The sequence below is a fragment of the Lethenteron reissneri genome, chromosome 3, assembly GCF_015708825.2.
Source record: "Lethenteron reissneri isolate LAM-NWPU_2019-01 chromosome 3, ASM1570882v1, whole genome shotgun sequence".
In the NCBI taxonomy this organism is placed as follows: Eukaryota; Metazoa; Chordata; class Hyperoartia; order Petromyzontiformes; family Petromyzontidae; genus Lethenteron; species Lethenteron reissneri.
In genome coordinates, this window is record NC_083781.1 from 13,275,396 (window position 1) to 13,302,857 (window position 27,462).

Here is a 27,462-nt window from a genome sequence, read left to right on the forward strand (position 1 = left end):
AAACCATTTCTCGCACAGTTGCGTGGCCTCAATCGCCGCATTGCAACATGATAGTTATCGCTGTGTACACGGTGCCGGATGAAACGAGTGCGGGGCCTGTAGAATGTTTATAAAGGGGCCCTAAATTTAAAAAAATATTAAAACACATTTTTTACTTTCACAGTAAAGTAATTGTATTTTTTTATTTGCTATACAGCCAGATAATACGACCAATCGTTAACCTTAAACACCCAGACGTTCATACAAGTGAAGGCAGTGTAGTACTATAGTAACAGAGAGAATGCAGAATCACTGAACCGGAATTTAAATCGAAACGGAATTGATAGCTTGATGAAAGCATTTAGAGCGGGGCCCTTGAAAGTGCGGGGCCCGTAGCTACTGCATATGTAGTAGCTACTACTAGCTACTACACGTGTAGTAGTAGCTACAACACGTGTAGTAGCAGCTACAACACGTGTAGTAGCAGCTACAACACGTGTAGTAGCAGCTACAACACGTGTAGTAGTAGCTACAACACGTGTAGTAGTAGCTACAACACGTGTAGTAGTAGCTACAACACGTGTAGTAGTAGCTACAACACGTGTAGTAGTAGCTACTTTTGCTACTAGGATAATCCGGCACTGGCTGTACATCAACAGCAGCCACATGAATGAGACTCCAATTCCCAACTATTATCTGGACCAATCGGTCCTCTGTGTCATGGACCTCAAGACCAGGCTCAATATATTTCCTCTTCTCTGCTTTTGAATGGAGGGTCTTGGTTGGCACACTGTGGTTGTGTGTACACACACATCCACTGGTTGGCACACTCTGTGGTTGTGTGTACACACACATCCACCCGTTTCGCCTGTGCGATGCGTCCCAATCCTTCGCACAGCATCTTGAGGTGTGGCTGCATTTCGATGTCACGTTATTGTTACAGATTGCAAGTCCACCGCACAGAGCGAATGACGGAACATTCGAGCACACACTCGTCAATAACGGCGCCTGAAAAAGAAAACCGGCGGGCGACGTTTCGAGCAATGGCCCTTCAGTAAACCTGTCGCCCCTGCTTGGCTACCGTGACCTCGTGTCAGCCAGCCCTCGACACTTCACGTGGCCTCAGGGTGCACCTAGCCTGGCACAAGCGCTGCGGTGACGTCCCATCCACTTAGACGCGAACTGTGGCTGTCTTTGGTAATAATTTCAACCGCAAAACGGGAAGATCAAAACCTGAAGATAATCGGTTTTGATCTTCCACGAAGCTCGCGGTCCACTCCTTATCAGCCACGGCAGGAGACGCGGACAGCTGATGCACAACTTGCAACGTGAAATCCCTCCAGCAGTGCAGTCCCGAGCCAATGCCCGATCGGCAAACACGGAGGAGAGGTCGCATCTTCAGTTTCATGTATTTGGTAGAGCCCTGTGAGCCATTCGGCTCTTGAATCGGGTGCAACCGCAACCAACAAAAAAACTAAAACATGAACAAGAAAACATCTTAAAGTGAATATGCGCACACAGAAAAATCCAGGAAAAAACTGCAAAATATTCCACAAAAAGCACCGTACACCAACGCTGTGTGCAAAAATCCGAGTGGGATGCAAGTCAAACAACAACCACAAGACAACTTAGATTAAAGCCATCAGTCTAACTCCGTACTGCAACAAACAAACATGGCCAAACCAAAAACCGTTTTCGAAATCACCAAAATAAAGCCATAAGCAATGTAACAGTGATCATAGGAACTGTGACCGAAATTTCACAATAAACGACATGAACAACATAGACCACCAAAACCCTACAGCCATAGCTGGCTGCATGAGTCACTCCACAACAGCAGGAGCATCAGTAGGAGTATCAAAATTTTCAATGCACCTTTACAGAACAGCACACTAAATAAAAACTCAAGATCATACGTTGCAGCGGTCATCCGGAGCGATACATTTGATTTCAGGCCACTGAATAGCAGTGGCAGCTCGGGGTGTACAACTCCTCTAGAGCAGTTTTGAGTGCAGATCTCACAGGTCGTGGTCCAAGTTGAAGATCTCACAGGTAGTGGTCCCAGTTGCAGTGAGGGGGGGGGGGGTGTGAGGGGGGGGTGTGAGGGGGGGGGTGTGGGGGGTGTGAGGGGGGGGAGAGGGAGAGAGAGGGGAGTGCGAGGGGGGAGGGGGAGGGAGGGGGAGGAGTGTGAGGGGGGAGGGGAGTGTGAGGGGGGGAGGGGGAGGGAGGGGGAGGAGTGTGAGGGGGGAGGGGGAGGGAGTGTGAGGGGGGAGGGGGAGGGGGAGGGGGGTTGTGGGGGTTGGTGTGTAGGGGGTGGAGAGGGAGGAGAGAGGGGAGTGCGAGGGGGGAGGGGGATGGAGGGGAGGAGTGGAGGGGGGAGGGAGTGTGAGTGGGGGAGGGGGGGGAGGGGGAGGAGGTGTGAGGGGGGAGGGGGGAGGGGGGAGATGTGTGAGGGGGAGGGGGAGGAGCGTGTGAGGGTGGGAGGGGCTGGAGGGGGCTGGAGTGTGAGGGGAGGGGCGTGATGAGGGGGGAGGGGGAGGGAGGGGGGTTGTGAGGGGGGGGGGGGTGTTGATGGGAGGGGGGGTGGGGGGGAGGAAGTGTTGAGGGGGGAGGAGTGAGAGGGGGGAGGGGTGTGTGTGAGGGGGGGGGAGGGTGGCGAGGGGTGAGGGTGTGCAGGGGGGGATAGTGCGAGGGGGAGGGTGGGAGGTAGTGCAGTGAGGGAGAGGGGGGAGGGAGGGGGGGTCACGTGGGGTCACCAGCTGATCTCCGAGCGCTCTCGCGCCGCTCGCTTCGCGATCACGGCGCTGGCAATGGCGGCCGTGGAGGAGGAGGAGAGTCTCGAGTCGTGGCTCAGTGAGTCGTCCCGTCTCCCTGTCGCGCTGCGTGCGGGGTCGACGCCGCCGCGTCGTGTCCCGCCCGCAGCCTTCAGCCTTGGCGGCGCTCGCCTCCTTTGAGTCTGTCGAGTAGCGGCGCTCCGTGCGTGAGCAGGTTACTAGGCCGCTGCGATGCCTTTCGTGTTTCCTAGCCACGCCCGGGCCCCCCCCCCACCTCGTTCCCCTCTCCGCCCTCGCCCGCCCGCCCGCCTTGGACGCGGACCTCTTCCCCCCCCCCCCCCCTGCGTTCCTGTAATTCATTCTCTGTTCCTGTAATTCATTCTCTGTTCCTGTAATTCATTCTCTGTCCCTGTAATTGCTTCACGAGTTGTGGTTGTCATTCGCTGTGAGTCGTCCGTGTCATCGGTGGCGTCGTGATTCCCGGACGCAGATAATCCCAGTGGCGGGCGGGTGTTTGAATCAGTAAACAGACCTCCTCCACCTCCTCCTCCACCTCCTCTTCCTCCACCTCCTCCTTCTCCACCTCCTCCTTCTCCACCTCCTCCACCTCTTCCTCCTCCACCTCCTCTTCCACCTCCTCCACCTCCTCCTCCACCACCTCCTCCTTCTCCACCTCCTTCTCCACCTCCTCCACCTCTTCCTCCTTCTCCACCTCCTCCACCTTCTCCTCCACCTCCTCCATCTCCTCCTCGAGGTCGCGACTCTCTCTCTGCCTTTCCGCGATGCAGTTCAAGGGGAGATGAAGGCGGCCGAGCGTGTCTCTGGCCACGACAACCCCGTGATAGGTGCTCGCTAACCATCAGTCTGTATGGCAAAGGTCTGGTGCACGTGTGTCTTTGTGTGATGTACATTGCGTGTTTGTTTGCTAATATTCACATGCCTGTCAACACATACGGTTTACCCTGTATTTAGACGTTTCAATGCGGGCGTTTTATTTGTCTATTTGTTTGTGTTTCTCTCTTGTGATGGGACTTTGTACGATGAACGTTGAGATTTATAAGGTCTGAATTGGTCTGTCATAAGGTAGGGCACTGATAAGGGCTTCACGGCTATGAGTTCATGTGTGTGCACTTCCACGTTCGTGTGTTTTGTCTGCACGGATGTGTGTGTTTAATGAAAAACACTTGTACAGACAACTTTCCGTTGTTTCCTCGTCTTCGTTGTTGCCGATGCCTGTGTGTGTTTGTGTCTCAACAATCGCCTTACATTCGTATCGGTTGCCCAAACAGCGTTCCATTGGCGCGCACGTTACAGCATTTTTTTTTTCATCATAGAGGTGTTTTTTTGGGGGGTGGGGGGTGCGGGGTTTGATCGTGAAAATATAAATGTGTGTCGTTAAACCCACCAACCACCCGACGCGGCCAATAAATTAGTAAGTTGTCACGTAAACAGAACGTGACAATTCGTGACGAGTACAGCAAACCCCGGGCTGTGTGTTGGAGAGTAAACCCACAGCATTTACAAATTGGGTACCGTGGCATTTCGCCGGCGAATACGACAACCGGCATCATCAGGCGACAGCCAGATTTGTGGATAAATTATTCCGTTGAGTTCATGAATAGAGGGATACATATTTACGCGATCTAACCGAAAACACCTCTTATGGATAATATTGGTCGCGAAAGCCTCTGACGTGTAAATATATTTTTGACATCGCTGCATCCTTCGCCACATTAAATCCGCTTCCAGAGGGGAATATTCTTGTTTTTTAACCTGCCAACGCTGTATGGTTTTAATTGTAGCGACGTCGTCGTGCCTGTCAATGCATGTAATTCCAGCAGTAACAACGGAGGTGTGCGTTGCTGTGTGGCATCGTCAGCGGTGTTTTATAGTCTTAGCCCTGGGTGAGCAAAAATAATACAAACGGCTCAAAGAGTTGACACTGCATTGCATTAGCAGTGCGAAATTCCCGCACCCGTGTGTTTACAATGCTGCATCATTGTCCGGTGTAAAAAATCTCGGTCCGAGGTAAACTCCGGGGAATCGTTATCCGTCCACAATGCCATCGATCAGTAGCCCCGTAGAATGACACCAAAATCTTGTCCGAAGGCAACCCTGGCAGCCGCCCAAGAAATGTGGAATGTGCGCAACACTGCCCAGGCCACCAAAGGAAAAACGAGACACCGGCCCATGCTCATTGTTTGAGCAGCAAAGTTTTTGTTATTATGTATTTGTAAGAGTGATCTCTATACTGCTCGTGTGAGTTTTGCAGAATACTGCTCACTATGGCAGTTCTTTCCTTAAAAAAAAGCCTTTGTTTGCACAAATGTATCAGTGTGCTTCCTGACATTTGCGGTTTTGTGGCTGTGCAGCACTGGCCGTGTTTTTCGTGTGGCTAATGACGTTGCATACTAATTGTGAATGTTTTACTTCCACTCTTAAATGTAATCTTCCAGGTCCGATGCAATCAGTGCGGTTTTGTGGAACATCAACAGCGGTTCTTTTGTGATATGGACTGGCTCCTGTCCGTGAGAATGTAGAACACGTGTCTGGAAACAGAAGGGACATCCCCATCAAACGCTCCATTGAACAGGAAATAACTTAGACGTTTTCACTTAAGTTTTAAACGACCATCGCTTCCTTGTCGAAGTTGTCCACGTCATTTAGACCTTCCTCACTGTGCAAAAGCTTGCTGCGTTACTTTTCATTTCTGCCTCTCTTAGTTGTAATTGTAATACATTGCATTGTGATTGCTGTGACGTGCTCAGACAAAGCAACCAGCCCCATGAACCGGCAGGAGGACTGGGAATACATCATGGGCTTCTGCGACCAGATCAACAAGGAACTGGAAGGGTCAGTCTTCTTTGTGGTCGGAGGGAGAATGAGGGTTAACCTCAAGTGACGTAATCAACATCCGCAGTGCAGTATCTCTCAGATGCACACGACCCACGGGGTTACCGCACGACCGCTGAGCCAAGCCCAGCGATACGTTGCGCTGTCCAGGGTTGTCGTAATCGCAGATGGCTCAGCCATGTGTCCAGGTTCGTTTACCTTCGGTATGCTGAGTGTGTGTCTTGAGATGAAGAGCAGAGTTGGGCCAAATGTTGGTCCTGCAGGCCACGCAGTCTCTCTTTTTACGTCCACCAATCCACCCTCTTGTGTCTACCAATCGGCAGATCCGTGTTATCCTCTTTGCCCATGTTTCAAGGAGGCAAGAAGATAATATGTGGATATGGAGATAGAAAAGTGCTGTAACAAGGAATGATATGTTTAGATTTAGGCCTCTTAAGTCTTGCAGTTGCTTAGCCTTGACATCATGTGAGTCATGATCAATCCACTGCTGGATGAAGACTTTCCCAAGTCGTCACCATCTCACACTGTCCTGCGATGTAGCAATCCGTCTAGCACCTGCACATGAGCTAATTTCATTGCTCCATCTCCGTAATGGACATTTTTAATGGCACGTTACCCCATTTCTTAGCCACTCCGACGTTAGTCTTTATCACCAGCCATCGTTTTTTTGAGTGACGTGTCCTGCCCAGGCACACATAAAGCTATGTCCATTGTTCTCAACTCTATTCTCCAGGAGATACGTAGTTAGAATATGAGCCAAGGCTTCACGGGCACAGAGGTCGGCAAGTAGACTTAAAAGTATGATGCTGTTGGGCATGGGTCCTGTGCGCTGTGAGCTGGGGTCTGGAGTCTCGCCGTAACGACGACCCCGTCTCTTGACTCCGTTCTCCTGCAGGCCCCAGATCGCAACGCGGCTGCTCAGCCACAAGGCGCAGTCACCACAGGAGTGGGAGGCCCTGCAGGCGCTGACGGTGAGCGCGAGGGTTGGTGCCCCATCGGCCCTCGGGGGGATACTCCGGCACTGTGCCCCAGCGCCGTCGAAAACTCGCAGTGATGGGCGTTCCTGGTCGCTCATGAGACTCTGCCGACGTCTTGAGCTCTCTGTTGGTTAAGGAAAAGAAACTTGAAACTTGCACATGTCGCTTCCACTCCACTCGGAGCCAGTTGCTAGATGTCCATGACTGCACACAAACCTCATGTCGTGCAGGAATTATGTCGGTGTGTTCAGCTTCCCTGACACACGTCGATTGCGTAGATTGATTGTAATTTTATTTATTTTGTTCTCTTTTTCAAATGTATTGAGCTTGTTCTTCTGGTGTTGCATCACGAGACAAATACACATTGGGAAATTTCACAAAATAGTGTGTCCCTGTATGCCAGACACTGGCTGCTCAGATGTTAACCCAGATTCTCAGCTGTGCTGGCTCGGCATACTAGTTTCTGAGACATTTGGTCAGTAGTTGTTTAATTAACATTTTGTTCACAATGTGGTCTTCGTAAGAACGTCGCAATGAAGCCTATATAATGTACATGTTGCCTGGTGGAGAACACAGACTTGCTTGAGAGCTTAAGACTGAGAGTCCTCTTATAATGTTCATCGCTGTTGAGGCTTAATTGGAAAAATGTGTTCCCAAGAGCCGTGCTTGCTGGTGCTTGAGAGGGCTATAAAATATACAGTGGACCTACACATGCATTGAGAATGCCGTGCCTTGGCCACATGGTACTTGATGCAGTTTCACTTAGCCAGGCTGCGTGGTTTCGCCTGGCCGCGTGCTAAGATCAATGACGTGGGCTGTGTACAAGTTGTAAAGACTTTTTTTTTCTCACCGAAGCAGTGCCATCCTGAGAGAGGTAACATTGGCGGTAGTTATTCATTCATGGTTATTAAGTACGGTCATTTCATATATTAGTTATTGCTATAATGAAGCTTTCTGCTTGTACATTAAATTGTACGTGACAACAACCCATGTTGTTTAATGTTACAGTTTTGGTAGTGCATAACAATAAGATTTTAGTCGCCATGCTGCACAGTCTATGCCTCTCTGTTGCAGTAGACCAAGTAGCGTGCGCTTTTACTTACAAACCGACGCGGTGTTGCTCCCAGGTGCTGGAGGCCTGCATGAAGAACTGTGATCGGCGGTTCCACAGCGAAGTGGGGAAGTTCCGCTTCCTTAACGAGCTCATCAAAGTCGTCTCACCGAAGGTGCGCCGCCACGTTCAACAACATTGCGCCCGCGCACCGTCTATTACGTCTGCGACAAAGAGCTTCATAGCTCATCGGATTCCTCCGGTATAAATACAGATTCTCATTCTACGACGGCCACACAACAGCCGCTCGCGCTGGGTGATGCGTATAGGATGCGGTGGGGGGGGGTTGATCAGTTACGTTCATGTGTTACATGAATGTCGCCACCCGATTGGCACGGTTGGCTAAGTATCAAAGAAAGAAGTTCAGCGTGCACATGTACGTCGAGGGTGGCGAGTGAGCTGGTGGACAGCGTTCAGGAGTAGCCTGGTCGCGGTGAATGCCTGAAACGCTGTTGGCGAATGATCGAAGCGGGCGGTGGTGTTGCTACGCGGTCTGTGGTTTGAGATTGGTGTCCGCAGTCCAAGGTGGTCGCATCTGTTTGCTTTGTAACAATTTACTCGTATTTGTCAATCCACTGACGAAGGAAGCCTTCCTTTGCTGCGTCGGTCGTTGGCGTCGGTCGTTGGCGTCGGTTGGAGCTACTTCACCATGCTGGTCACGTTTGTTTTGTGAAGTGGGAGAGAGGGGCCCAGAACCGGCTCGGATATTCCTCGCCACCGATGTTAGCCATGACCTGGAATCGGACTCAAGTGGCCGGGTTTATAGTACCGGCACGTGAACTTCTGCGCCACCGTTCATCCGTTTGGAATCGAATGGATTCCGAACGGAATTGGAAGTAAAAGGCGCGTGGCACAGTTTGGCTGACGCCGGCTATCGTAGAGTCGGGTCGTCTCGCTACAGCTCTCCGCGGGAAGTAAAGTGCAATGTCGCTATGCCTCTGTAAATAAAATTAACGTTAACCGCTGGCGCATTCTGAGATTCAGTGGTGAACGGGACACCACCCACCCTGCGACTCTCTCTGACGTCTTGGAACGATAAAGGGTTAACTATTACGCTGCATTCCAGGGTGCGAAGGGTTAACGAGTGTGCTCTCTGCGTTGTCGTGCCCCTTCTCACCTGCGCGTGGCAGTACCTGGGGAGCCGCGCGTCGGAGAAGGTAAAGAAGAGAGTTATCGAGCTGATATTCAGCTGGACCCTGGCCCTGCCGGATGAGACCAAGGTCGCAGAGGCTTACCAGATGCTGAAAAAACAAGGTTCGTGTCCGTTGCTGTGAGCGGTGACATTTTGTGTTTAATTACATCGCTCGGCATCAATTATAAAACTTTTTAATGGCTCGTGCCATTTCAACGTTCGCAGTGTGCGCCACGGGAGAAGCGCTCTTATGCATATTTAAATGATTACGTCCCGGGCACTGATGCATTATTTAGCGTGGGCTTTTCTTTATTCTTGTGAGCTTGATGAGAAACGTGCGGGCAAATGAAGGCCCTTTTATTCTTTTGTACTCTTTACCTGATCGTAGTAGTATAATGGCGCTCTCACGAGAAAAAAACATGAATACTTGGAACACTGTCGTAGAATAGCCCCGGGAAGATGACGCCACTGGCTTTAATACATTTATTTTTCCTATACTAGGGGCACATTTGTTATACGTCCTGCACACAAATCAAGCCTAATTGTCTAATTCTGGAATGAGCTCAATTAAGTCATTAAACATGTAGATATCGTTTTAATATTTTTTTGGGCAGTCATTGGTGTCTGGGCTGAGAGCCAATTTAATCACAGGAGGCTGATTCCCTGATTCGATTATTTTATCGGTGCTGTCACAGTGCCGCTACCGCAGCATTGGCACCCTGAGCAACCCAGCCACGACCCTGGCTGCCTCTTATACGACAAGTCCTCGTTTAACGCGGTAGATGCGTTCCTGAAAAGTTGCCCGTTAAGCGAAAATCGCGCGAAGCCTAAACAATTTCCCCATAAATAATATAACGTCAAAATTTGGCCATTTACGACGTATGCACATGCCGTTAGATGGTACGACAATTAACTGGTGGTATGCCGCCGCGTTACTGTATCATTCCGCGTACTGTATCACTGTATCGCTCAGCCGCACAGCTCAAGAAAGTAGTTAATTGCAATTAACTACTTTCTTGTCGATCGCTCAGAGACCACGTTATCGTGGTGCACAATTCACATTACAACGGTGCGCGTGCCACGTTGTGTGAGAAGTGTTCTCAAATGGAAGAACCGCGTTTTCGCGACAAACGCGTTATATGGACACGCGTTAAGCGAGGACTTGCCGTCTAATAATAATAATCGTGTCGACACACTGAGCGCTTGCCCCGAGCGCGATGGAGAGCCACAGGCCTGAGTACAGAATAGCAGTCCCAGGTACAGATATCACAACATCACGTGTACGTCACGTGACATCCTAAACGTACGTCACGTGGGCTTCCAGCACGCGGGAATGTTGTATGTATGTTTGTATATTGAACTTTTTTGCGCACCGTACGTAGCCAACCGTTGGTCATCGTAGGTGCGGGGGAGGACAACGGACTAAGCACAAAAAGCAGTTTAAAAAAAACATGTTTTCAGTCTAGATTTGAAATGTGTTATTTGTGTCATCCCGCGGTGCGCCGGGATGATGCCGTTGGAAGGACCCCTGCAGGGAGCCTACCGTGGGGTGAATGTTGGCCCCCCGGCTTTTGCTTTTGAGCAGGAATCGTGTTGGAGGACCCGATGATCGAGGAGGACAGAACACTGGTGCCGCCGCCACGGCCCAAAGACACGCTCTTTGAGGATGAGGAAAAGGCCAAGGTAAAGTCAACCGAAGGTTTGTTTCAAAATGTATCGATGTTTATTCTCGCCATTGTGTTGCTGCCTTCGCATACCGATTTCTGGCAAACTGAGTATGCCTTTACAGCATCTAGAAATATAAATTAAATTGAGGGATTGTTTTGTGTATGTATTTTTGTTCCTTTAAATGTCTATTTATTGTGCTATTAGTACTTTATCATCAGATGAATTCATTTCCATTCAGAAATCTCAGTGAAGCAGTTCATCACCCTGTGTCAGGGCATGACTCTAAAAGTTGACATCACCTTTGAAGCCACTCAACAGGCCTCTCTCAACAATATCTGTGGTGGAGCAAAAATATGTTCTTAAGTGACAAACCAGATGTAGTATTTTTTTTTGGTGAAATCATTGGTGGCCAGACTTGACACCATCAACTGGCAACAATCCAGAAGGCACTTAAACCACTGGGTATAACTGTGGCCTGGATTTGAACCCAGAATCTCAGTAGTGTACTGCTCTGACTGTAACCCCCTAAGGTACGCAACCACCTCTAATCTGTGTCTACGTTAAGATTTTCCTGGGTTAGATTCCTGACCCGGGCACCTTTTCTGTGTTGGGGTCTGAATGTTCTTCACCTGTTCTGCATTGGGTTTCCTCCACGTTCGCACGATGTCACCAGTATTGGCTAAACATCCCCATTTCTGAAAGATTACCTGAAAATTACCAATATTAGGATTACACAGCGCAACTTTCACCCCCTTTTGGGGAAACTTGAGAGGACCCTCCTGAAAAGGAGTCTTGAGACTTTGTAGCATAGTGAGGCATATTCATAATACTAGTAGTAGTAAAAAAGGTCGGCATTGATGTGAAGCATGCAGGTATTTCACGAGGCAGAACGGTCAAAATGATTTCTTTATTAAATTGCTCGGCCACCCGTGAAATTGACTACAGCTGCTACGCGCGGCGCACGGAAGAGTAAGGGCACGATCGTTTGGTACAACTGAAACTTGAACCCCTCCACACCGCAGCAAAGACTTCACCAAAACACCCCCGCAACAGAATGGCCCGTGCCACATTCTCACACATCTCCATTGGGAACTGCGGTTTAGCGGTGGAGCAGTAGCGGGTCTGCTACGGAGCGTCCTATTTTCGCGGCGGGGTTGAACTCTTCCATTGACACCGCACGTCGATTCTTGCCTTTTCTTTCTCTCTCCAGCTGCTGGACCGACTGCTGAAGAGTAAAAATCCCGAAGACCTGCAGGCTGCCAACAGGCTTATTAAGACCATGGTGAAGGAGGTGAGCTCACACTTTGGGAGAGCGTCTTGTCGGTTCGTCCATCACCATCTGTGGAAGTTAGAAAAAATCTAATCGCAACTATTTGTTTACATTACCAAAGAAAAATCCGAATGCCGCCACAGTGGTGTGACGGTCAGCACGCTGGGCTTCCGATCCAGGGGTTGCCGCTTCTGTTATCCCCACATGGCGGTTGACACAACGGTGGTGCAATTTTATTAAATCCCCCCGCCACCCGCCTCTGCCCCTAGGCAGTGGTACGGCAGGTCGCGTGCGGTGGGGTAAAGCGTGGAAACTCCACCTCTTCCAGTCCGCCTGACCAGCGTGGAGGCGTAGGCCGAACGCCCGCTAGAGAGGGGGCTCTGTAGAGGTCTCCCTGTACCCGCGGTGGCGCGAGCAGCAAATTGCCGGGCTGCAACATTACCTGAGCAAAGAAAATCGCTATGCATGCATGTCGAACGTCTTTCGCACCGTACGTAGCGATGCCCGTCAAGGCCGTGTGGAGGGGACATTGCGCCGGCGGTTGTTTAGCGGAGCGTAAACAACGGGGGGCCCCCCTGCACACAGGACCAGGCACGCATGGAGCGTGTCGGCAAGAGGATCAAGGCGGTGGAGGAGGTGGACGGCAACGTGAAGCTGCTGAGCGAGATGCTGGCTCATTACCGGCGCGAGGACGCCTCGGACGACGATCGCGACATCATGAAGGTGAGCCGGCGACGCCGCGGGTTGCCGCCGGCGCTCCCCCCGTAACTCTGCTGCCTCCCGCTGCGCTTTGATCTGTGTGCCCCACGGAAGGAATCCGATGAGCTGTAAAGCTCTCTTTCACAGACGTCCAGTCGTTTGCAGATGTCCACTTCTCTCCTGCGCTTGTGATGTTTGTGTTGTCAGTAGAGATGTGACTGTTCGCCGATTCGATCACCTATTCCTACGCGCCTGATGGGCATGCGTTGAATCGCGTGCGTGAAAACCTGAGTAATTAGCGGGTATTGTTTGAATTCATTATTTCCCATAATATATAGCGGCCTGAGTTTGAATCCTGGCCATGGCTAACGTCCGTGGCGAGTGGTACCTGAACGAGTCCCGGACTGTCTCCTTCACCAACCCACCGCACTGACCAACGCGCCGCAGTACGGTCAACAAAAACCTCCCGAGACTTGGGAAGTCCTTCATCCAGCAGTAGATTGAAGATGGCCTTTCATACCACTGTGGATTGTGTCGTTTCATGCCACTGTAGAATCTTGCACTGCTTATAGGTGAAGTTTAATCTCTTCCGTGGCTCTAACAGCATTTATGCACGACGACTAATTTTAAGAAAGTGCTTCAAGGACAACTCTAACGGCTTTTCACCACAAGGGAAGACTTTCATTTGATTTTAAATGAAGATGGTGAAAATAACAATTTGTAATTTTCACCCCATTGTCAACCCATGTAACTGTATGACGGGTTTGCCATGCCGTAATCGGCATTGCGGGTTGTTTGACCGTATTTCACTGTGCTGGTCAGAGTGGCTTAGTGAAGAAATGAGGGCCAGGACCGATTCGGATGTGACCCTCCGTCGTGGCTGGGAATTTAACTGGGTTGGCTGTGGTTAATAGTAGTGCACTACGCTAATCACTACGCTCCTGCTCCACCCCCCCCATCCCCCCATATTTGCGAAGGCGGTAACATTTTTTTATCCCGTTGAGTTCTCCGCGATTACTCCGTTCATGTTTCTTTTCTGTTTTTTTACGAATTAACGGCATCGTCTTGGGCGTGAGAGAGGGCGTTACGTTTCGGCATTCTCATCTCGAACCGTGTCAACAAATCCAAACGGCAGCGCCACGCGTGTCGCGTTTGGTTCACAGGAGCTGCACGAGCGCTGCGAGAAGCTGCGGCCGACTCTGTTCAAGCTCGCCAGCGAGACGGCCGACAACGACGACGGCCTCGGTGCGGCACTCCCCCCGTCCGAAAAGCGCGCGCGTTCACGCACGCACGCACGCACTACGCGCACACACAGTCATGCACACAAGCACTCGCGCACTCACGCACGCACGCACTATGCGCACACACAGTCATGCACACAAGCACTCGCGCACTCACGCACGCACTACGTGCACACACAGTCATGCACACAAGCACTCGCGCACTCACGCACTCGCACAATCACGCACGCATTACGCACACACAGTCATGCACACAAGCACTCGCGCACCCACGCACTCGCACAATCACGCACGCACTACGCACACACACAGTCATGCACACAAGCACTCACGCACGATCACGCACTCGCACGTACTCGCACGATCACGCACGCACTCAATTGCGGGTGCAGACGCCATACGCAGCAGTCTGACGCGCCTTTCCATCACGGGCATGTCCGCGTCGTTTTCGTGTTTGCGTCATCTGTTGTGCATTACTTGAGTACATGTGTATGTCTTCTTGGTTCTTTCGGTAAAGTCAGGTCCACCTGATGACCACCTGATGACCATCGCTTGTGTTGCGATCGAAACGTCGTAGTTTCTTGTTTCTTTTATTATTTTTTTACCTATCTACATGACTTTACTGGAAGAACCAAGAATATGAATTCCTGCAGTCACGAAAGCTTTGTGTCACTTTGCATGCGTGTGTATGTATGTCCGTGTGTCATGGGAGCGGCAGTGTAGCAGTTAGCGCGCTGCGCTATGAAACTGGCGACTACGGCCAACACCAGTGATGATTATCTGAACCGGTCCTGGGCCTCCCCTAGGTCGACTCAGCCTTAAATGAGTACCTGGTGCAGTCTGTAAACATTGCCCCAGGGGAGACGAAGGCAGCCGGGTGTGGTGTGGGCCACCCACCCCCTCGTGTGCCACGGTGCCAGCCTTCATAGGTTCTCGCTAACAGCACTTGCCCCAACAGTCTGTTAAGGCTATACGGGGAGGGGGGTCTTTGTGTGTCTGTCATGCTTGTGGTTTGTGTGTGGTGTGGGCCTGATTACTTTGCGTGTCTGTGTCACGTTTGTACCGGCACTGCACATGTTGGGTAATGTTAAGGGCATTCATGACTTAATTCGCACGAGGAGGTCATTGCTTGCACTGAATCGGATATATGATGAACAATGATCTCTAAGTACTTAGTCACTCGGGTCTTCACTGCAGAAGAGATTCCCTGCGCGCTCTTAAATCAATGTCAGAGAAGGCAGTGCCCCCCCGGAGTGACCGCCGCTGTCGCCGCCTGCTTCTCTCCCCTCGTTTAGCCGAGATCCTGCGAGCCAACGACGACCTGACGAGGGTCATGAACTCCTACAGGAAGATTGTGGAGAACCGGGAGGTGAACGGAGACGCGGGGAAGATGGAAACGGGCACGGCGCTCGGTAGGCCACCCCAGCAGTTATTTTCCTTTTCTGCCGGTGGCTCAGTGTGAAGCTGCGGAGTGAGCTGCTGGCTGAGTGACTCCTCTGTCGTTTGTTGATTGGTAATTTTTTTGCTGGAACGATCTGGGGTGGTGTTGTTGCTGCTGCTGCGTACGTTTTATCGGCCGCGCCGTATAAAAAAACAAACCCATCCGGTGTGTCTCCACCGCCGCGTGTTGTCCGGCCACGGCGTCCCAACGTCTCGCTCCACGTTCTGGGAGCTTTTTCAGGATCCGAGCTTCCAGCACGCGGAGAGAAACGTCGGACGTCGTTCCGAACTGCACGCGGCACAACGCGAAAAACACATCGGAGAGTCAAAATTTGGTCTGTGTCTCAACAGCTTCGTGTTACTAATTGACAAATTGCTGCTTAATGGCACTTTATTTTCTTGTCCGTTGAAAGTTACAAATGAGTTTTGTTGTTACAAAATCTGAGTGCGGTGCTGTGTGCGCTCCACTGTGAACCTGACCGGCCGAGTTCCATTGCCAGCTACGGCCAACGTCAGTGCCGAGTGATATCCAAACTGCTTGTGGGTCTCTCTATCCCTGTGCTTCACCAACCCGCGTTGACCAGCCTGGTGAAGTATGGTCAAACAGCTGCCATGGCCTACACGGTGTGGAGATGCTTTCAATCGGCAGTAGATTGACAGGGCTGCATTCCTTTTTATTTACAGGTGTGTTTTGTTGGAACTAATTGCGTGGTTTGTATTTTCTTTTATAATTCATTCTTTCCGATTAGTTTCAGCGAATCCTTCTATGTTCCACGATGACTATGCAGCAGGTGGATGACACATTTCACAACCCGCTTAAAATGATTGCTTTTCACGCACGTTCGATGATCCGTCATCGGTTTTGCTGTGTGGTCCGTGATCTCTAACGTCGAGCTGCTGCATGCATACTCTGCGCATGTGATATCAGCTGCTCTGACCAACGGAGTAAAATTCTGCCCAACAATCCTCACGTAGCAGCTTTAAATCTCTCCCCGTGCTCTAAAACCCCAATTCTGTCAACAAGTCGATTGTCCCACCAAATGACACAGTTTAAAACAGGCTGGTAATTGATACAATTCACACTCTGCCACGTGTCACCGAGTCACCCCTAATAATCAAATATTAACATCTGATGATTCCCCACTGCCCCTCCTCCCTTATTCCTACCCTCTCACCCACCTACCCTTCCACCTACCCACCCACCTACCCTCCCACCCACTTACCCTCCCACCTACCCACCCACCTACTGTCCCACCAACCCATCCACCCACCTACCCTCCCACCTACCCTTCTACCTACCCTCCCACCCACCTACCCTCCCACCTACCCACCCACCTACCCTTCCACCTACCCACCCACCCACCTACCCTCCCATCTACCCACCCACCTACCCTTCCACCTACCCACCCACCCACCTACCCTCCCACCCACCTACCCACCTACCCTCCATCCACCCACCTACTTTCCCACCAACCCACCCACTCACCTACCCTCCATCCTATCCACCCCCCTCTTTTTCTCCATTCCACCACCCCTCCCTCCCACGCTCCTTTCCGATAAACTCGCTCCGATCACTCCCAAACCGCGCCCCTCCCACCACCCCCCCGCTCGCCAACGCTCGTCTCCACCGGCGCGCAAGACGGAGGCGCCGGGGGGGGGGACGTGTCGGCGCTCATCGAGCTCGCCGGGCTGGACGTGGCGCCCTCGCTGTCGGCGCCACGACCCAAAGCAGCGGCGGTGGTGGCGGCGGCAACGCGGCCGCCACCGCCGCCCATCTTCCCCGTGGTGCCGCCCCCTCCCGCGAGGCACGCCGGGAGCCTGGCGGGCGGCGCCGCCCTGGAGCGTGCGGCCAGCCTGCTGGACGACGAGCTCGTGTCCCTCGGTGCGTGGCCCCCCCCCCCCCCGTCGTCGCGCGCGGAGCCGAGTGCGGCGGCGCGTCCTCGGAATCACGCGGCCGGACGTGACGTGTCCTGTGTGTAACGGGGGGATGTCTACTTTGAAAAACTAATTTCTTTGCAACTGCTTTTTGTGTTGAGTTTGTTGTCCTTCCCCCGCACCTACGATTAACACGGTGGTTTACGAATAATATGAAATAAGTTCTACATAAATGCGTGTTTGGAGACCACAATTTTTTTTTAAATAGTTGCATGTTGCCACTCCCAAAGCTGAAGAGTTGAATGGTGTGCAAGGCATTGCCGACTCGTTGTTGATAGCTGTCTCCTCCACACTGCGCAGAAACGTCACGCGCTGGGCTGTCACAGGTTCGGTCTCAATGCAGCAATACCACTCCACTATTACCACAAAGTGGTAGTAATTGTATTAACCCTGGAGGTATGATAGGCTCTGTTGATTCCCAACTTAGGAATTGAAGTTGCAAATTTCATATTTTAGTTGTCATGTGCTCTAACCACTGTGCCACCAGACCAGATTCCTACATGAAATATATATTTGAAATGAAATATGTATGCACTACCATCGCTACTGGTTACAGATCCTATTCATGTTCCTCTTGTGTTTGTTGTGAGCATTGATTGAGCTCCGAGTGGCTCTAAATGTAAATTCTACTCCTGCAAGTGTGAATTTCCTCCTTTTAAAGAATCAATGGCAACGAGCGCGTGTTGGGTACAAAACGTTGTCCGTACGAGTTGCCGCTTGCGATGTTGATGGGCAGTCTTTCTGTTTTTAACACAGCCATCGACGACCCCGTCCCCAACCCGACAGTGGATCCTGCCGTGGTCAACTGGGACTCGATCATGGTGAGCGTGGTCAGGAGGAGGAGGAGGCGACGTGTGGCCCACAATTGGGCGATTCATTAACTCGTTTTTTTATTTGACCAAGTAAGGCACACTGATATATGTAGCTCTTTTTGCAGAAGTGACCTGGCCACAAATGATATCCCAATGAAGTAGCTTATCATGACGTGGAAGTCTAGAGCAGCCAAATACTCTTTAAACGTGTGATGTTGATTTAAATGTGGAGGGAAAAACCGAATGAGGACTTCAGATATACAAGGATCAGGATCAGAATTGAACCCACGACCTCCTGTATACCAGGCGAGGTCGTGGGTCACTGCATGGCGCGCTTCAGATGCGCTTCTGCTCCCGTCTGGAACGCTCTTTTGATATTAGGAAGCCACTGGAGCTATGCACTTTAAAATTTAAATTGAAAACTAATTTCTTTATAACTGAGCACGGTTGGCTACGTACGGTGCGAAATAAGTTCAACGTACATGCATCGGAATAAAAACTAACATAAAATAACCGGATCGGTATGGAGGCTCCCACAAGGCCATGCGGAAGGGCGTGTGGCACAGTTTGGCGCCGGCTATCGTAGAGTCGGTTCTCTGCGGGAAGTAAAGTGCAATGTCGCTATGCCTCTGTGAATAAAATTAACGCTGAACCGCTTACGCGCTCCCGAGATTCGGCGGTGAACGGGACACCACCCGACCTGCAACTTGCAGACGTCTCGTTAACCCTTTCCCATTCCATCTCGCCACGCCACCCTCCCGGTTTGACAGCAGGACCGGTCGGCCGACGTCTCGTTCCCCCCGCTGGGAGCCGGCTCCTCGTCACGGAACGCGTCGCTGGTGTCCACGCCGTCCCACGGCGGCGCCCCCAGGAGCGACGCGTCGGGCCCCAGCGGCCTGGAGGAGCTCGATCTGCTGGGCAAGACCCTGCTGCAGCAGTCGCTGCCGCCGCAGGGCCTGCAGGTCAAATGGTAACGTCTCCCGTCGACCCGCTGTTTCAGTTGCCAAGTCAGGTGGAGCTGCGCAGTAGGCGGCGCGCAGGGGGTAAATTAGTCTTCTGTGAAAACCTGAGAGCCTACGTTTGTTGTTTTTACTACACACCCAGGCAGTTATTTACACACTTAAAATTTCGCTTTTGATAATGTTCACCGTGTCATCCTCTAAAGCACAAATTTCTGCAGTTAACTTGAAAATCGACTCAATCTTCATGCTCTCAATTTTACGTTTTTTTTATTTATTGACACAAGAGCTTTTGCGGATCATCAATTGTGGGTTTTCATTTTTTCCGGGACACCCCTCCGCTCACGCCGCCACTCCCCCCCCCCCCCCCCAGGGCGGCACCGCAGGCCAAGCTGACGCTCCACGAGATGCAGAGCAGCAAACTGCCGCCGCCTCTCTCGGCGGCGTTCCCCGCGGTGCCGCCACCGCAGCCCCCGGCCGGCCCGGCCCAGGGAGCGGCGGCCGCTCTGGGCATCGCCCGGCAGCCGTCGCTGGAGCTGGAAGCCGGACAGAGTCCACTCCGTGGCGGTGCCTCCTCCTCCTCCCAGCCGGACGCGTCACTGGCCAGCGTGGTGGTGCCGCTGGAGTCGATTAAGCCCAGTGAGTGTCCCGTGCGTGGCCTGTGGTGTGTGTGTGTAACCGTGAGAGGAGCGGTAGTGTAGCGGTTCGCGTGCTGCCCCCGTCGCTTATCTCGGGTTGGAGACACGTTGACCTCTGAACTGTTTTATTCAGCGAATGTCTTTATGCGAGACTTTTTTTTACGCACAGCACCAGATACACAAGGGAATCAATTAAACAAATGGATATGTATGTCGATGTTAACCAAGCAACAACCAAGCGCCGCCCACGTAGTAGTACTACGGCCCCATCCATGTTCGGAAGCGGCCCTGCCCCTGGTCACACCGGAAGTGCTTCGACTGAACCCGCCGGTGCCTCGGGAGGTCGACGCCAGGCCATGTGGACTCAATGCGAGGGTGGGGGGAGCAACGCTCTATGGCCGTGTCCCCCCTTGCAGGCAGCACCCCTCCTGTCACCGCGTACGACAAGAACGGGCTGCGCGTGCTGCTACACTTCGCCAAGGAGAGCCCACCGGGACGCGCCGACGTGCTCGTGGTTGTGGTGTCCATGTTCAGCACGGCGCCGCTCTGCATCGGGAACATCATGCTGCAGGCCGCTGTGCCCAAGGTGCGGTCTCCCGGCGGCGTTGGAACGGCGTTAGAATGGGTGTTAGAACGGGTGTTAGAATAGGTATTAGAATAGGTATTAGAACGGGCGTTAGAATAGGTATTAGAATGGCTTTAGAATAGGTATTAGAACGGCGTTAGAATGGATATTAGAACGGCGTTAGAATGGGTGTTAGAACGGGTGTTAGAATAGGTATTAGAATAGGTATTAGAACGGGCGTTAGAATAGGTATTAGAATGGCTTTAGAATAGGTATTAGAACGGCGTTAGAATGGATATTAGAACGGCGTTAGAATGGGTATTAGAACGGGTGTTAGAATAGGTATTAGAATAGGTATTAGAACGGGCGTTAGAATAGGTATTAGAATGGCTTTAGAATAGGTATTAGAACGGCGTTAGAATGGATATTAGAACGGCGTTAGAATGGGTATTAGAACGGGTGTTAGAATAGGTATTAGAATAGGTATTAGAACGGGCGTTAGAATAGGTATTAGAATGGCTTTAGAATAGGTATTAGAACGGCGTTAGAATGGATATTAGAACGGCGTTAGAATGGGTATTAGAACGGGTGTTAGAATAGGTATTAGAATAGGTATTAGAACGGGCGTTAGAATAGGTATTAGAATGGCTTTAGAATAGGTATTAGAACGGCGTTAGAATGGATATTAGAACGGCGTTAGAATGGGTGTTAGAACGGGTGTTAGAATAGGTATTAGAATAGGTATTAGAACGGGCGTTAGAATAGGTATTAGAATGGCTTTAGAATAGGTATTAGAACGGCGTTAGAATGGATATTAGAACGGCGTTAGAATGGGTATTAGAACGGGTGTTAGAATAGGTATTAGAATAGGTATTAGAACGGGCGTTAGAATAGGTATTAGAATGGCTTTAGAATAGGTATTAGAACGGCGTTAGAATGGATATTAGAACGGCGTTAGAATGGGTATTAGAACGGGTGTTAGAATAGGTATTAGAATAGGTATTAGAACGGGCGTTAGAATAGGTATTAGAATGGCTTTAGAATAGGTATTAGAACGGCGTTAGAATGGATATTAGAACGGCGTTAGAATGGGTATTAGAACGGGTGTTAGAATAGGTATTAGAATAGGTATTAGAACGGGCGTTAGAATAGGTATTAGAATGGCTTTAGAATAGGTATTAGAACGGCGTTAGAATGGATATTAGAACGGCGTTAGAATGGGTATTAGAACGGGTGTTAGAATAGGTATTAGAATAGGTATTAGAACGGGCGTTAGAATAGGTATTAGAATGGCTTTAGAATAGGTATTAGAACGGCGTTAGAATGGATATTAGAACGGCGTTAGAATGGGTATTAGAACGGGTGTTAGAATAGGTATTAGAATAGGTATTAGAACGGGCGTTAGAATAGGTATTAGAATGGCTTTAGAATAGGTATTAGAACGGCGTTAGAATGGATATTAGAACGGCGTTAGAATGGGTATTAGAACGGGTGTTAGAATAGGTATTAGAACGGGCGTTAGAATTGTTATTAGAACGGCGTTAGAATGGGTATTAGAACGGCGTTAGAATGGGTATTAGAACGGGTGTTCGAATAGGTATTAGAATAGGTATTAGAACGGGCGTTAGAATAGGTATTAGAATGGCTTTAGAATAGGTATTAGAACGGCGTTAGAATGGATATTAGAACGGCGTTAGAATGGGTATTAGAACGGGTGTTAGAATAGGTATTAGAATAGGTATTAGAACGGGCGTTAGAATAGGTATTAGAATGGCTTTAGAATAGGTATTAGAACGGCGTTAGAATGGATATTAGAACGGCGTTAGAATGGGTATTAGAACGGGTGTTAGAATAGGTATTAGAACGGGCGTTAGAATTGTTATTAGAACGGCGTTAGAATGGGTATTAGAACGGCGTTAGAATGGGTATTAGAACGGGTGTTCGAATAGGTATTAGAACGGGCGTTAGAAGTTATTAGAACGGCGTTAGAATGGGTATTAGAACAGCGATAGAATGAGTATTAGAACGGCGTTGGGCGTCTATGCGTGGTTCTGCAGGTGTCTCTACAGTCCCAGCACTATTCCCTTCCCAGACGATGAAGGTGAAGCTGCAGCCGCCCTCGGGCACGGAGCTGCCGCCCTTTAACCCCGTGCTGCCCCCGAGCGCCATCACGCAGGTCATGCTGCTCGCCAACGCTCACAAGGTGCAGTCACACGGCCACAGTGGGGGGGGGGGGGTGTGGGTCCGTACCGGGCGTCACTGCTGTGGTCACACTGCAGCATTACACTGAGCCACCAAAGCGGGTCATTTTTCAGTATTGCAATGTTTGCCCACTGCCGCTTACGTTATATTTTGTTTTTAATTGTGGGAGGAAACCCGGAGGCAACCCGGAGGCAACCCATACAGAAAGAGAGGGGAGAACATACAAACACGAAAAGGCATCCTAGTCGGGAATCAAACCCGTGCACTTCATGCTGTGAGGCAAACCAGGCTGTCACCCAGCCACCTAACATGTGCGAGGGTAACGGGCAGAACCCTGCACAGAATTCAGTAATCCGCTGCTGTAATGCCATATTCCAGCCACCTCTCATCACAAGTCTGCAACGCTTGATATTTCCAGGCATTCTCCGCGTGTGCGGTGAGCAGTCCTTGTGTGATGTGAGCAGGCTGCGTGTGCGGTGAGCGTGCCGGGTGTGCGGTGAGCGTGCCGGGTGTGCGGTGAGCAGACCGGGTGTGCGGTGAGCAGACCGGGTCTGTGGCTCTTGCAGGACAAGGTGCGTTTGCGGTACAAGCTGACGTACACCCTGGGCCAGCAACCGCACTCCGAAGTCGGGGAGGTGGAGGAGTTCCCGCCAGTCGACAAGTGGGGCTACCTCTGACCCTGGAGCCTTTTCCCTCCTCGCCGGCTCTCCGCGGTGACCTCTGCGTGTCTGGGAGATGCCAGCGGCGCCACTGAGCAGCGCTCGCGGTGCCACCACAGAGATTGGGATTTTAATGAAAGCAGCGGCCGGCGAGAAAGGAACGAATTCATTCAAGCGTGGAGCGCTGTGTGCACAGGAGCCGGATCAAGGCGTAGCGTCGTGTGCGTATTTCCATGTCACCTTTAAATTACCATCCGTTGTTGTCCGTTAGATGAGCATTAGGCGTGGTCACGCACCAGCACAGGTTGTCGATTGTCGTGTAAACTTGTGATGTTCGAGCGTACAGTGCTCACAATCGCCGACGATACGCACCCCCCCCCCCCTTCCCGTGAGCTTACAGCTCTTGCTAGTGGTCCAAGGTTGTAAAGAAATGAGGCTTCTAAGGCAGCCGCTGGCTTACATTTGGTGCGGTAGGGCACCCCGCAGAATGCGTTTAACCATTTAAAAGTGGCTGTGTGTGGGATAATAAAAAAATTAACTCATGGCACTGAGACGAGAGATCGATGAAGGTGGGAGACAGACTGCAATGAAGTTTAGCAAAGCTCATTCCCCCAGAATTAAACTGTGAAATGTCAGCTGTATGTGTTTGCAGCATCTGTGCGTTTTTTTACATGTTATTTCTATATATTGTTTTTGCTTTTGAACCACGTGCATGAAATCGCACTTGCCATTGTCCCAGCACTCTAAGCGAAACTACTTGAAGGGTATTTCAGGAATTGCTTCGCTTGCCCCGTGGCTGCTTTTGTGAGTGACGTTGCTTGCCGGCTGCCAAACCCAGCCATCCGTGTCACCCCCCCCCCCCGCCAATGCAAGTGCCTGCCAGGGCGTGCGTGTTGAGATGAAGTTGAGCAGCCCGCTTTGTTGTTGGCGTCTGCCCTCGGCTGCTTGTACGCGACAGACAGAGCCACGATTGCCAAAGGGTGACGACACTTAACAAATCAAGTCTATGGCACTACGGCAGCGGCTGTCAAGCTTCCCAACGAGTTTTCGGATTGTGCCGCGTGTCAATCGGCGTGATGTCCCCCGACGTTTCGCTTCCGGCACGGAGAAGTGACATTCCTGAAGAAGCTCCAAGCACGTGGTGGGGGCGAGAAACGTCGGACGTCACGACGAACAACACGCGGTGCAACCCGAAAACACAGTCAAGTTTTACGGTGGTCGGTTTCACCCGGATGGCACATCTGTGACAAAGAGCTTCATCGCTCATCGGATTCCTGCAGTTTAAATAACGATTCTGATTATAATTCCGGCACCTCGCTGTCCAGGATAAATTGGGTCATTGACATTTTTTAAACTTTGCAGAGCATCGGGATACAAGACTGCCCACATGCAGGACTTGCCCACAGTTTGTGGTTTGGCCACGATCGCGCTTCAAGTAATTTTTGGGGTTACATTTTATTTAAAGTTTGTGTTGTGTGGTGGTGGGGGGCCGGGGGTGGGAGTTGAGGAACTTGGCCAAATTGCGAAGATAGCCCCGAGTCTAAGCCAGGTGTCGTGTTCTAGGAATGGAAATGCACTCGCGCGTTCTCCTCGTGCGCTGGCACTGGGGGAGGTGAGCGATTCTGTGGCGCTTCCGCGGCTCCGACCGGTGTAGAGGCTCCGACCTTGGTGGGTGGATCTCCTCCGACGGAAACGTTGCGTCGGACAACGCGCGTAAACCCCCCCCCCCCCCCCCCCCCAGCGATAAGAACTTGCGTGTAATTGAATCGTTACGTCCGTGCGGTATGTGTTTGCACATCTGAAGCAGAAATAAACAATTGAAGAATGGAATGTTAATTAAAAAAAAAAATCAAAATTAATAGGTATATGCAAGCATTGTTGTTGTTGTGCCAGACATGTCCTCGGAGTTGTATTTTTATAGTGCTAACTGCTGCTCGCTGTGCACGTGAAGAATGTGAATGTTTTGTTTAAAACAGTGCCTCATGCATTTTTACCAGTTTTTTTGCCATTTGTTGACTCGCGTTAGAAACTCGTTGAGCGTACTTTACACCGCATCACGCCATCTCAGTGCAGCTGTGTTACAGCAGCAGCAGCAGCCTGTTACAATAATAACAAAATAACGGCATTGCCAAGGATGTGTACCCGAGTAGCCGCTTGTATGGAACGACCGAAGCAAAGCTTTAACCAACACGTGGGTCGTTTTACAGAGCTGGTCACTGGGGTTTGAGATGGAGCAGTCGTGGCCTTCAACATCACGTTGTCCATGACAAAGGTGAATAGCCCCAGAATTTTCTCGACGACCAAACTTTACAAATTGTTATTTTCTTTGAACCTATCTACATGACTTTACCGAAAGACCCAAAGAATATACTTAACATTTTCCTGAACACCAGGTACCAAACGCGCGTGTGGATTGCGTAGCGTGCAACCGTGTCCTTTAAACCAGAGGCTTGACAAAGCTGGGCCGGGATCGATGCAGAGGTCGCAAACGGGTTTTGATTCCCTACCCGTACCCTACCCGAAATGAGTGACAAACGGCGACTCACGAGTGACTCGCGGCCTACCCGTACCCGGCCGCACCAGGGTCGCAAACGGGTACCCGTACCCGGCCGGGTAGCCGGGTATCGGGTAGGGTACGGGTATCGGGTACCCACTTGCGACCTCTGGATCGATGTCACCGATGGTTTGGAGTCCCGCTGACTGAAAGTGCGACGCTCGTGACTGACCTTTGGGCCGCGTGGCCCAGAGGTCAGAGCACGGCCGGCAACCACCGAGGGTCCGGGTTTCATTCTGGGTGTGTACGGTGAACTTCGTTCGCACCGTACGTAGCCAACCGTGATAATGGGAGGTGTGTGTGGGGGGGGTTATCGACTGTCCAGGATCACAACTGGGTTTTCCAAGTGCGCACTGAGTTGAGATCAGCCCGGACACCAATGACCGCATAAACTACCCCCCCAACCCACCACCGCATGCGGCATTTCGCGTCATTTGGCCATGCAAGAAGCATCGTGAATGAGGGAAACTGTAGGAGCTTTGAGTTGTTGCGATGCCCCCTGACCAAAGGGCCGCGCTCCCGTGTGGGGTGATGTGACGCCGCGGCTCTGCACGAGCACTCAAAACTGTTTTTGTCTCGTGGTCGTGACGCCGATTGAGGACATTTTGTACTCGGTCCGGGGGGAAACTGATAACGGCGTGTGCGAGTTCGACTTTAACTACCAGACCCGTCAGCTGTTGATGATGGGCCGAGGTCAAACGAAGGTGTGTGTTGGTGCACGTGCTCGGAAAGCGTCCTGCGGAACGAAGTCGGCATCGGGACTTTCGCCCAGGGTCGAGGCCTTTTGAACGTCATAAATATTCCCTGCCAGTGGCTCCGTTTAAAAACAAATTCCTTGCGAGCACTTGCAATGAGCAGGCGCGGTGTCGCCATCCCTCGGCGTCTCTCTCCATTCCACGGATCGATGTCCCCTCGCGTTCCGAGACACCCTCGCGGTCGCTGCGATCTTGAGTTTGGCAGCTGGCCGCGGCGGTGTTTGTCTAAACTAGCGACGCCGCGCCTGGAGCTATTCATTATCGAACACGGTTACGGTGATTTGTTTAAAGTTATCGTCATTGAATGTATCGCATCCCTGTTGATAAACCTGCAGCGACGACCATAGATCTTGTTTACGGCTTACCCCCCCCCCCCCCGCACATCTATACTTGCAACGCCAATCTTAATCGCTAGAACGTCCAGCCCTGATTAAGTGACCGTTGTTTTTGTTGTCTAAGCAGAATGTAATGAACGCACAGAGAGAGAGACTCGCGCATTCAAAACTTCGCGGTCGAGTCGGTCTGTCTTTGACGAGCATGCTGGAGGCGTTCTCATGATGCACCACTGCCCTCGATTAATACCGATCGCTTCTAAGCGCCCGGTACATCAAAGTTGCATGCGGAACAAGCCGTGATTCGTATACACAGTTGTTGTGGCCTCGGCTATATTCGCCAATAAATTGATGGAATCACGGCCACGATTCGTGGTGGTTGGTGGTGCATCATGACGCCTCTCCACCATGCCTCATTCAGGCACACGAGAGACGGCGGTGGACGGGTCAACGCTTGTTGACATGTAAATAAAGCGAACGTTGAGTAAGACGCTGGGCACAGGTCGCACTGTGTGCGTTTCGGGTGTGCTGCGTGGGTATCGTGGCGGTGAAAAAGCGGTATAACATTTTCATTTTAGTATGCAGTAGAGCATACCCGCCTGGCCCTCGAGTTTGATGAGGCAACACAATCATCGGTTGTTCTGGTGGGTCTGTGGATCCACACCAAATATAGTACAGTATTCCCTCTGTTAACGTTTTTCATCCGTTACACGAAAACTGTGAACCGAAATCTAATTCACTTCTAAGCTGACAAATAAGTTTTAAAAAATCGCCGAGTCTGCACTGGAGATGTTTTCCACTGCCAAAACTAAAAACGTAGAATATAAACAAAGGTACTCGATATAAAATAAAAAAATAATCAAAAATAAATTAAATCACGACGTTTCGGAAGCAACACAAGCTTCTG

The 27,462-nt window shown here is 51.1% G+C and overlaps 1 protein-coding gene across 2 annotated transcripts; it reads left to right on the forward strand.

Annotated features, from left to right (window-relative positions):
* The first annotated feature begins 2,730 nt into the window (after positions 1 to 2,730).
* Positions 2,731 to 27,043, forward strand: GGA1 (golgi associated, gamma adaptin ear containing, ARF binding protein 1). Of its 2 annotated transcripts, none has more exons than XM_061559034.1 (17): positions 2,731 to 2,832; positions 5,522 to 5,606; positions 6,502 to 6,577; positions 7,711 to 7,809; positions 8,825 to 8,948; positions 10,412 to 10,509; positions 11,705 to 11,785; positions 12,350 to 12,487; positions 13,627 to 13,708; positions 15,000 to 15,116; positions 16,784 to 17,026; positions 17,836 to 17,900; positions 18,662 to 18,861; positions 19,224 to 19,489; positions 19,905 to 20,074; positions 22,146 to 22,256; positions 22,822 to 27,043. In XM_061559034.1, exons 1-17 carry the CDS (start codon positions 2,790 to 2,792, stop codon positions 22,930 to 22,932), a joined length of 2,109 nt encoding a protein of 702 aa, XP_061415018.1. In that variant the 5' UTR covers positions 2,731 to 2,789; the 3' UTR covers positions 22,933 to 27,043. The 2 variants fall into 2 exon arrangements, with proteins under 2 accessions (XP_061415018.1, XP_061415026.1); XM_061559042.1 differs by having other exon boundaries at positions 18,665 to 18,861.
* The last annotated feature ends 419 nt before the right edge of the window (positions 27,044 to 27,462 follow it).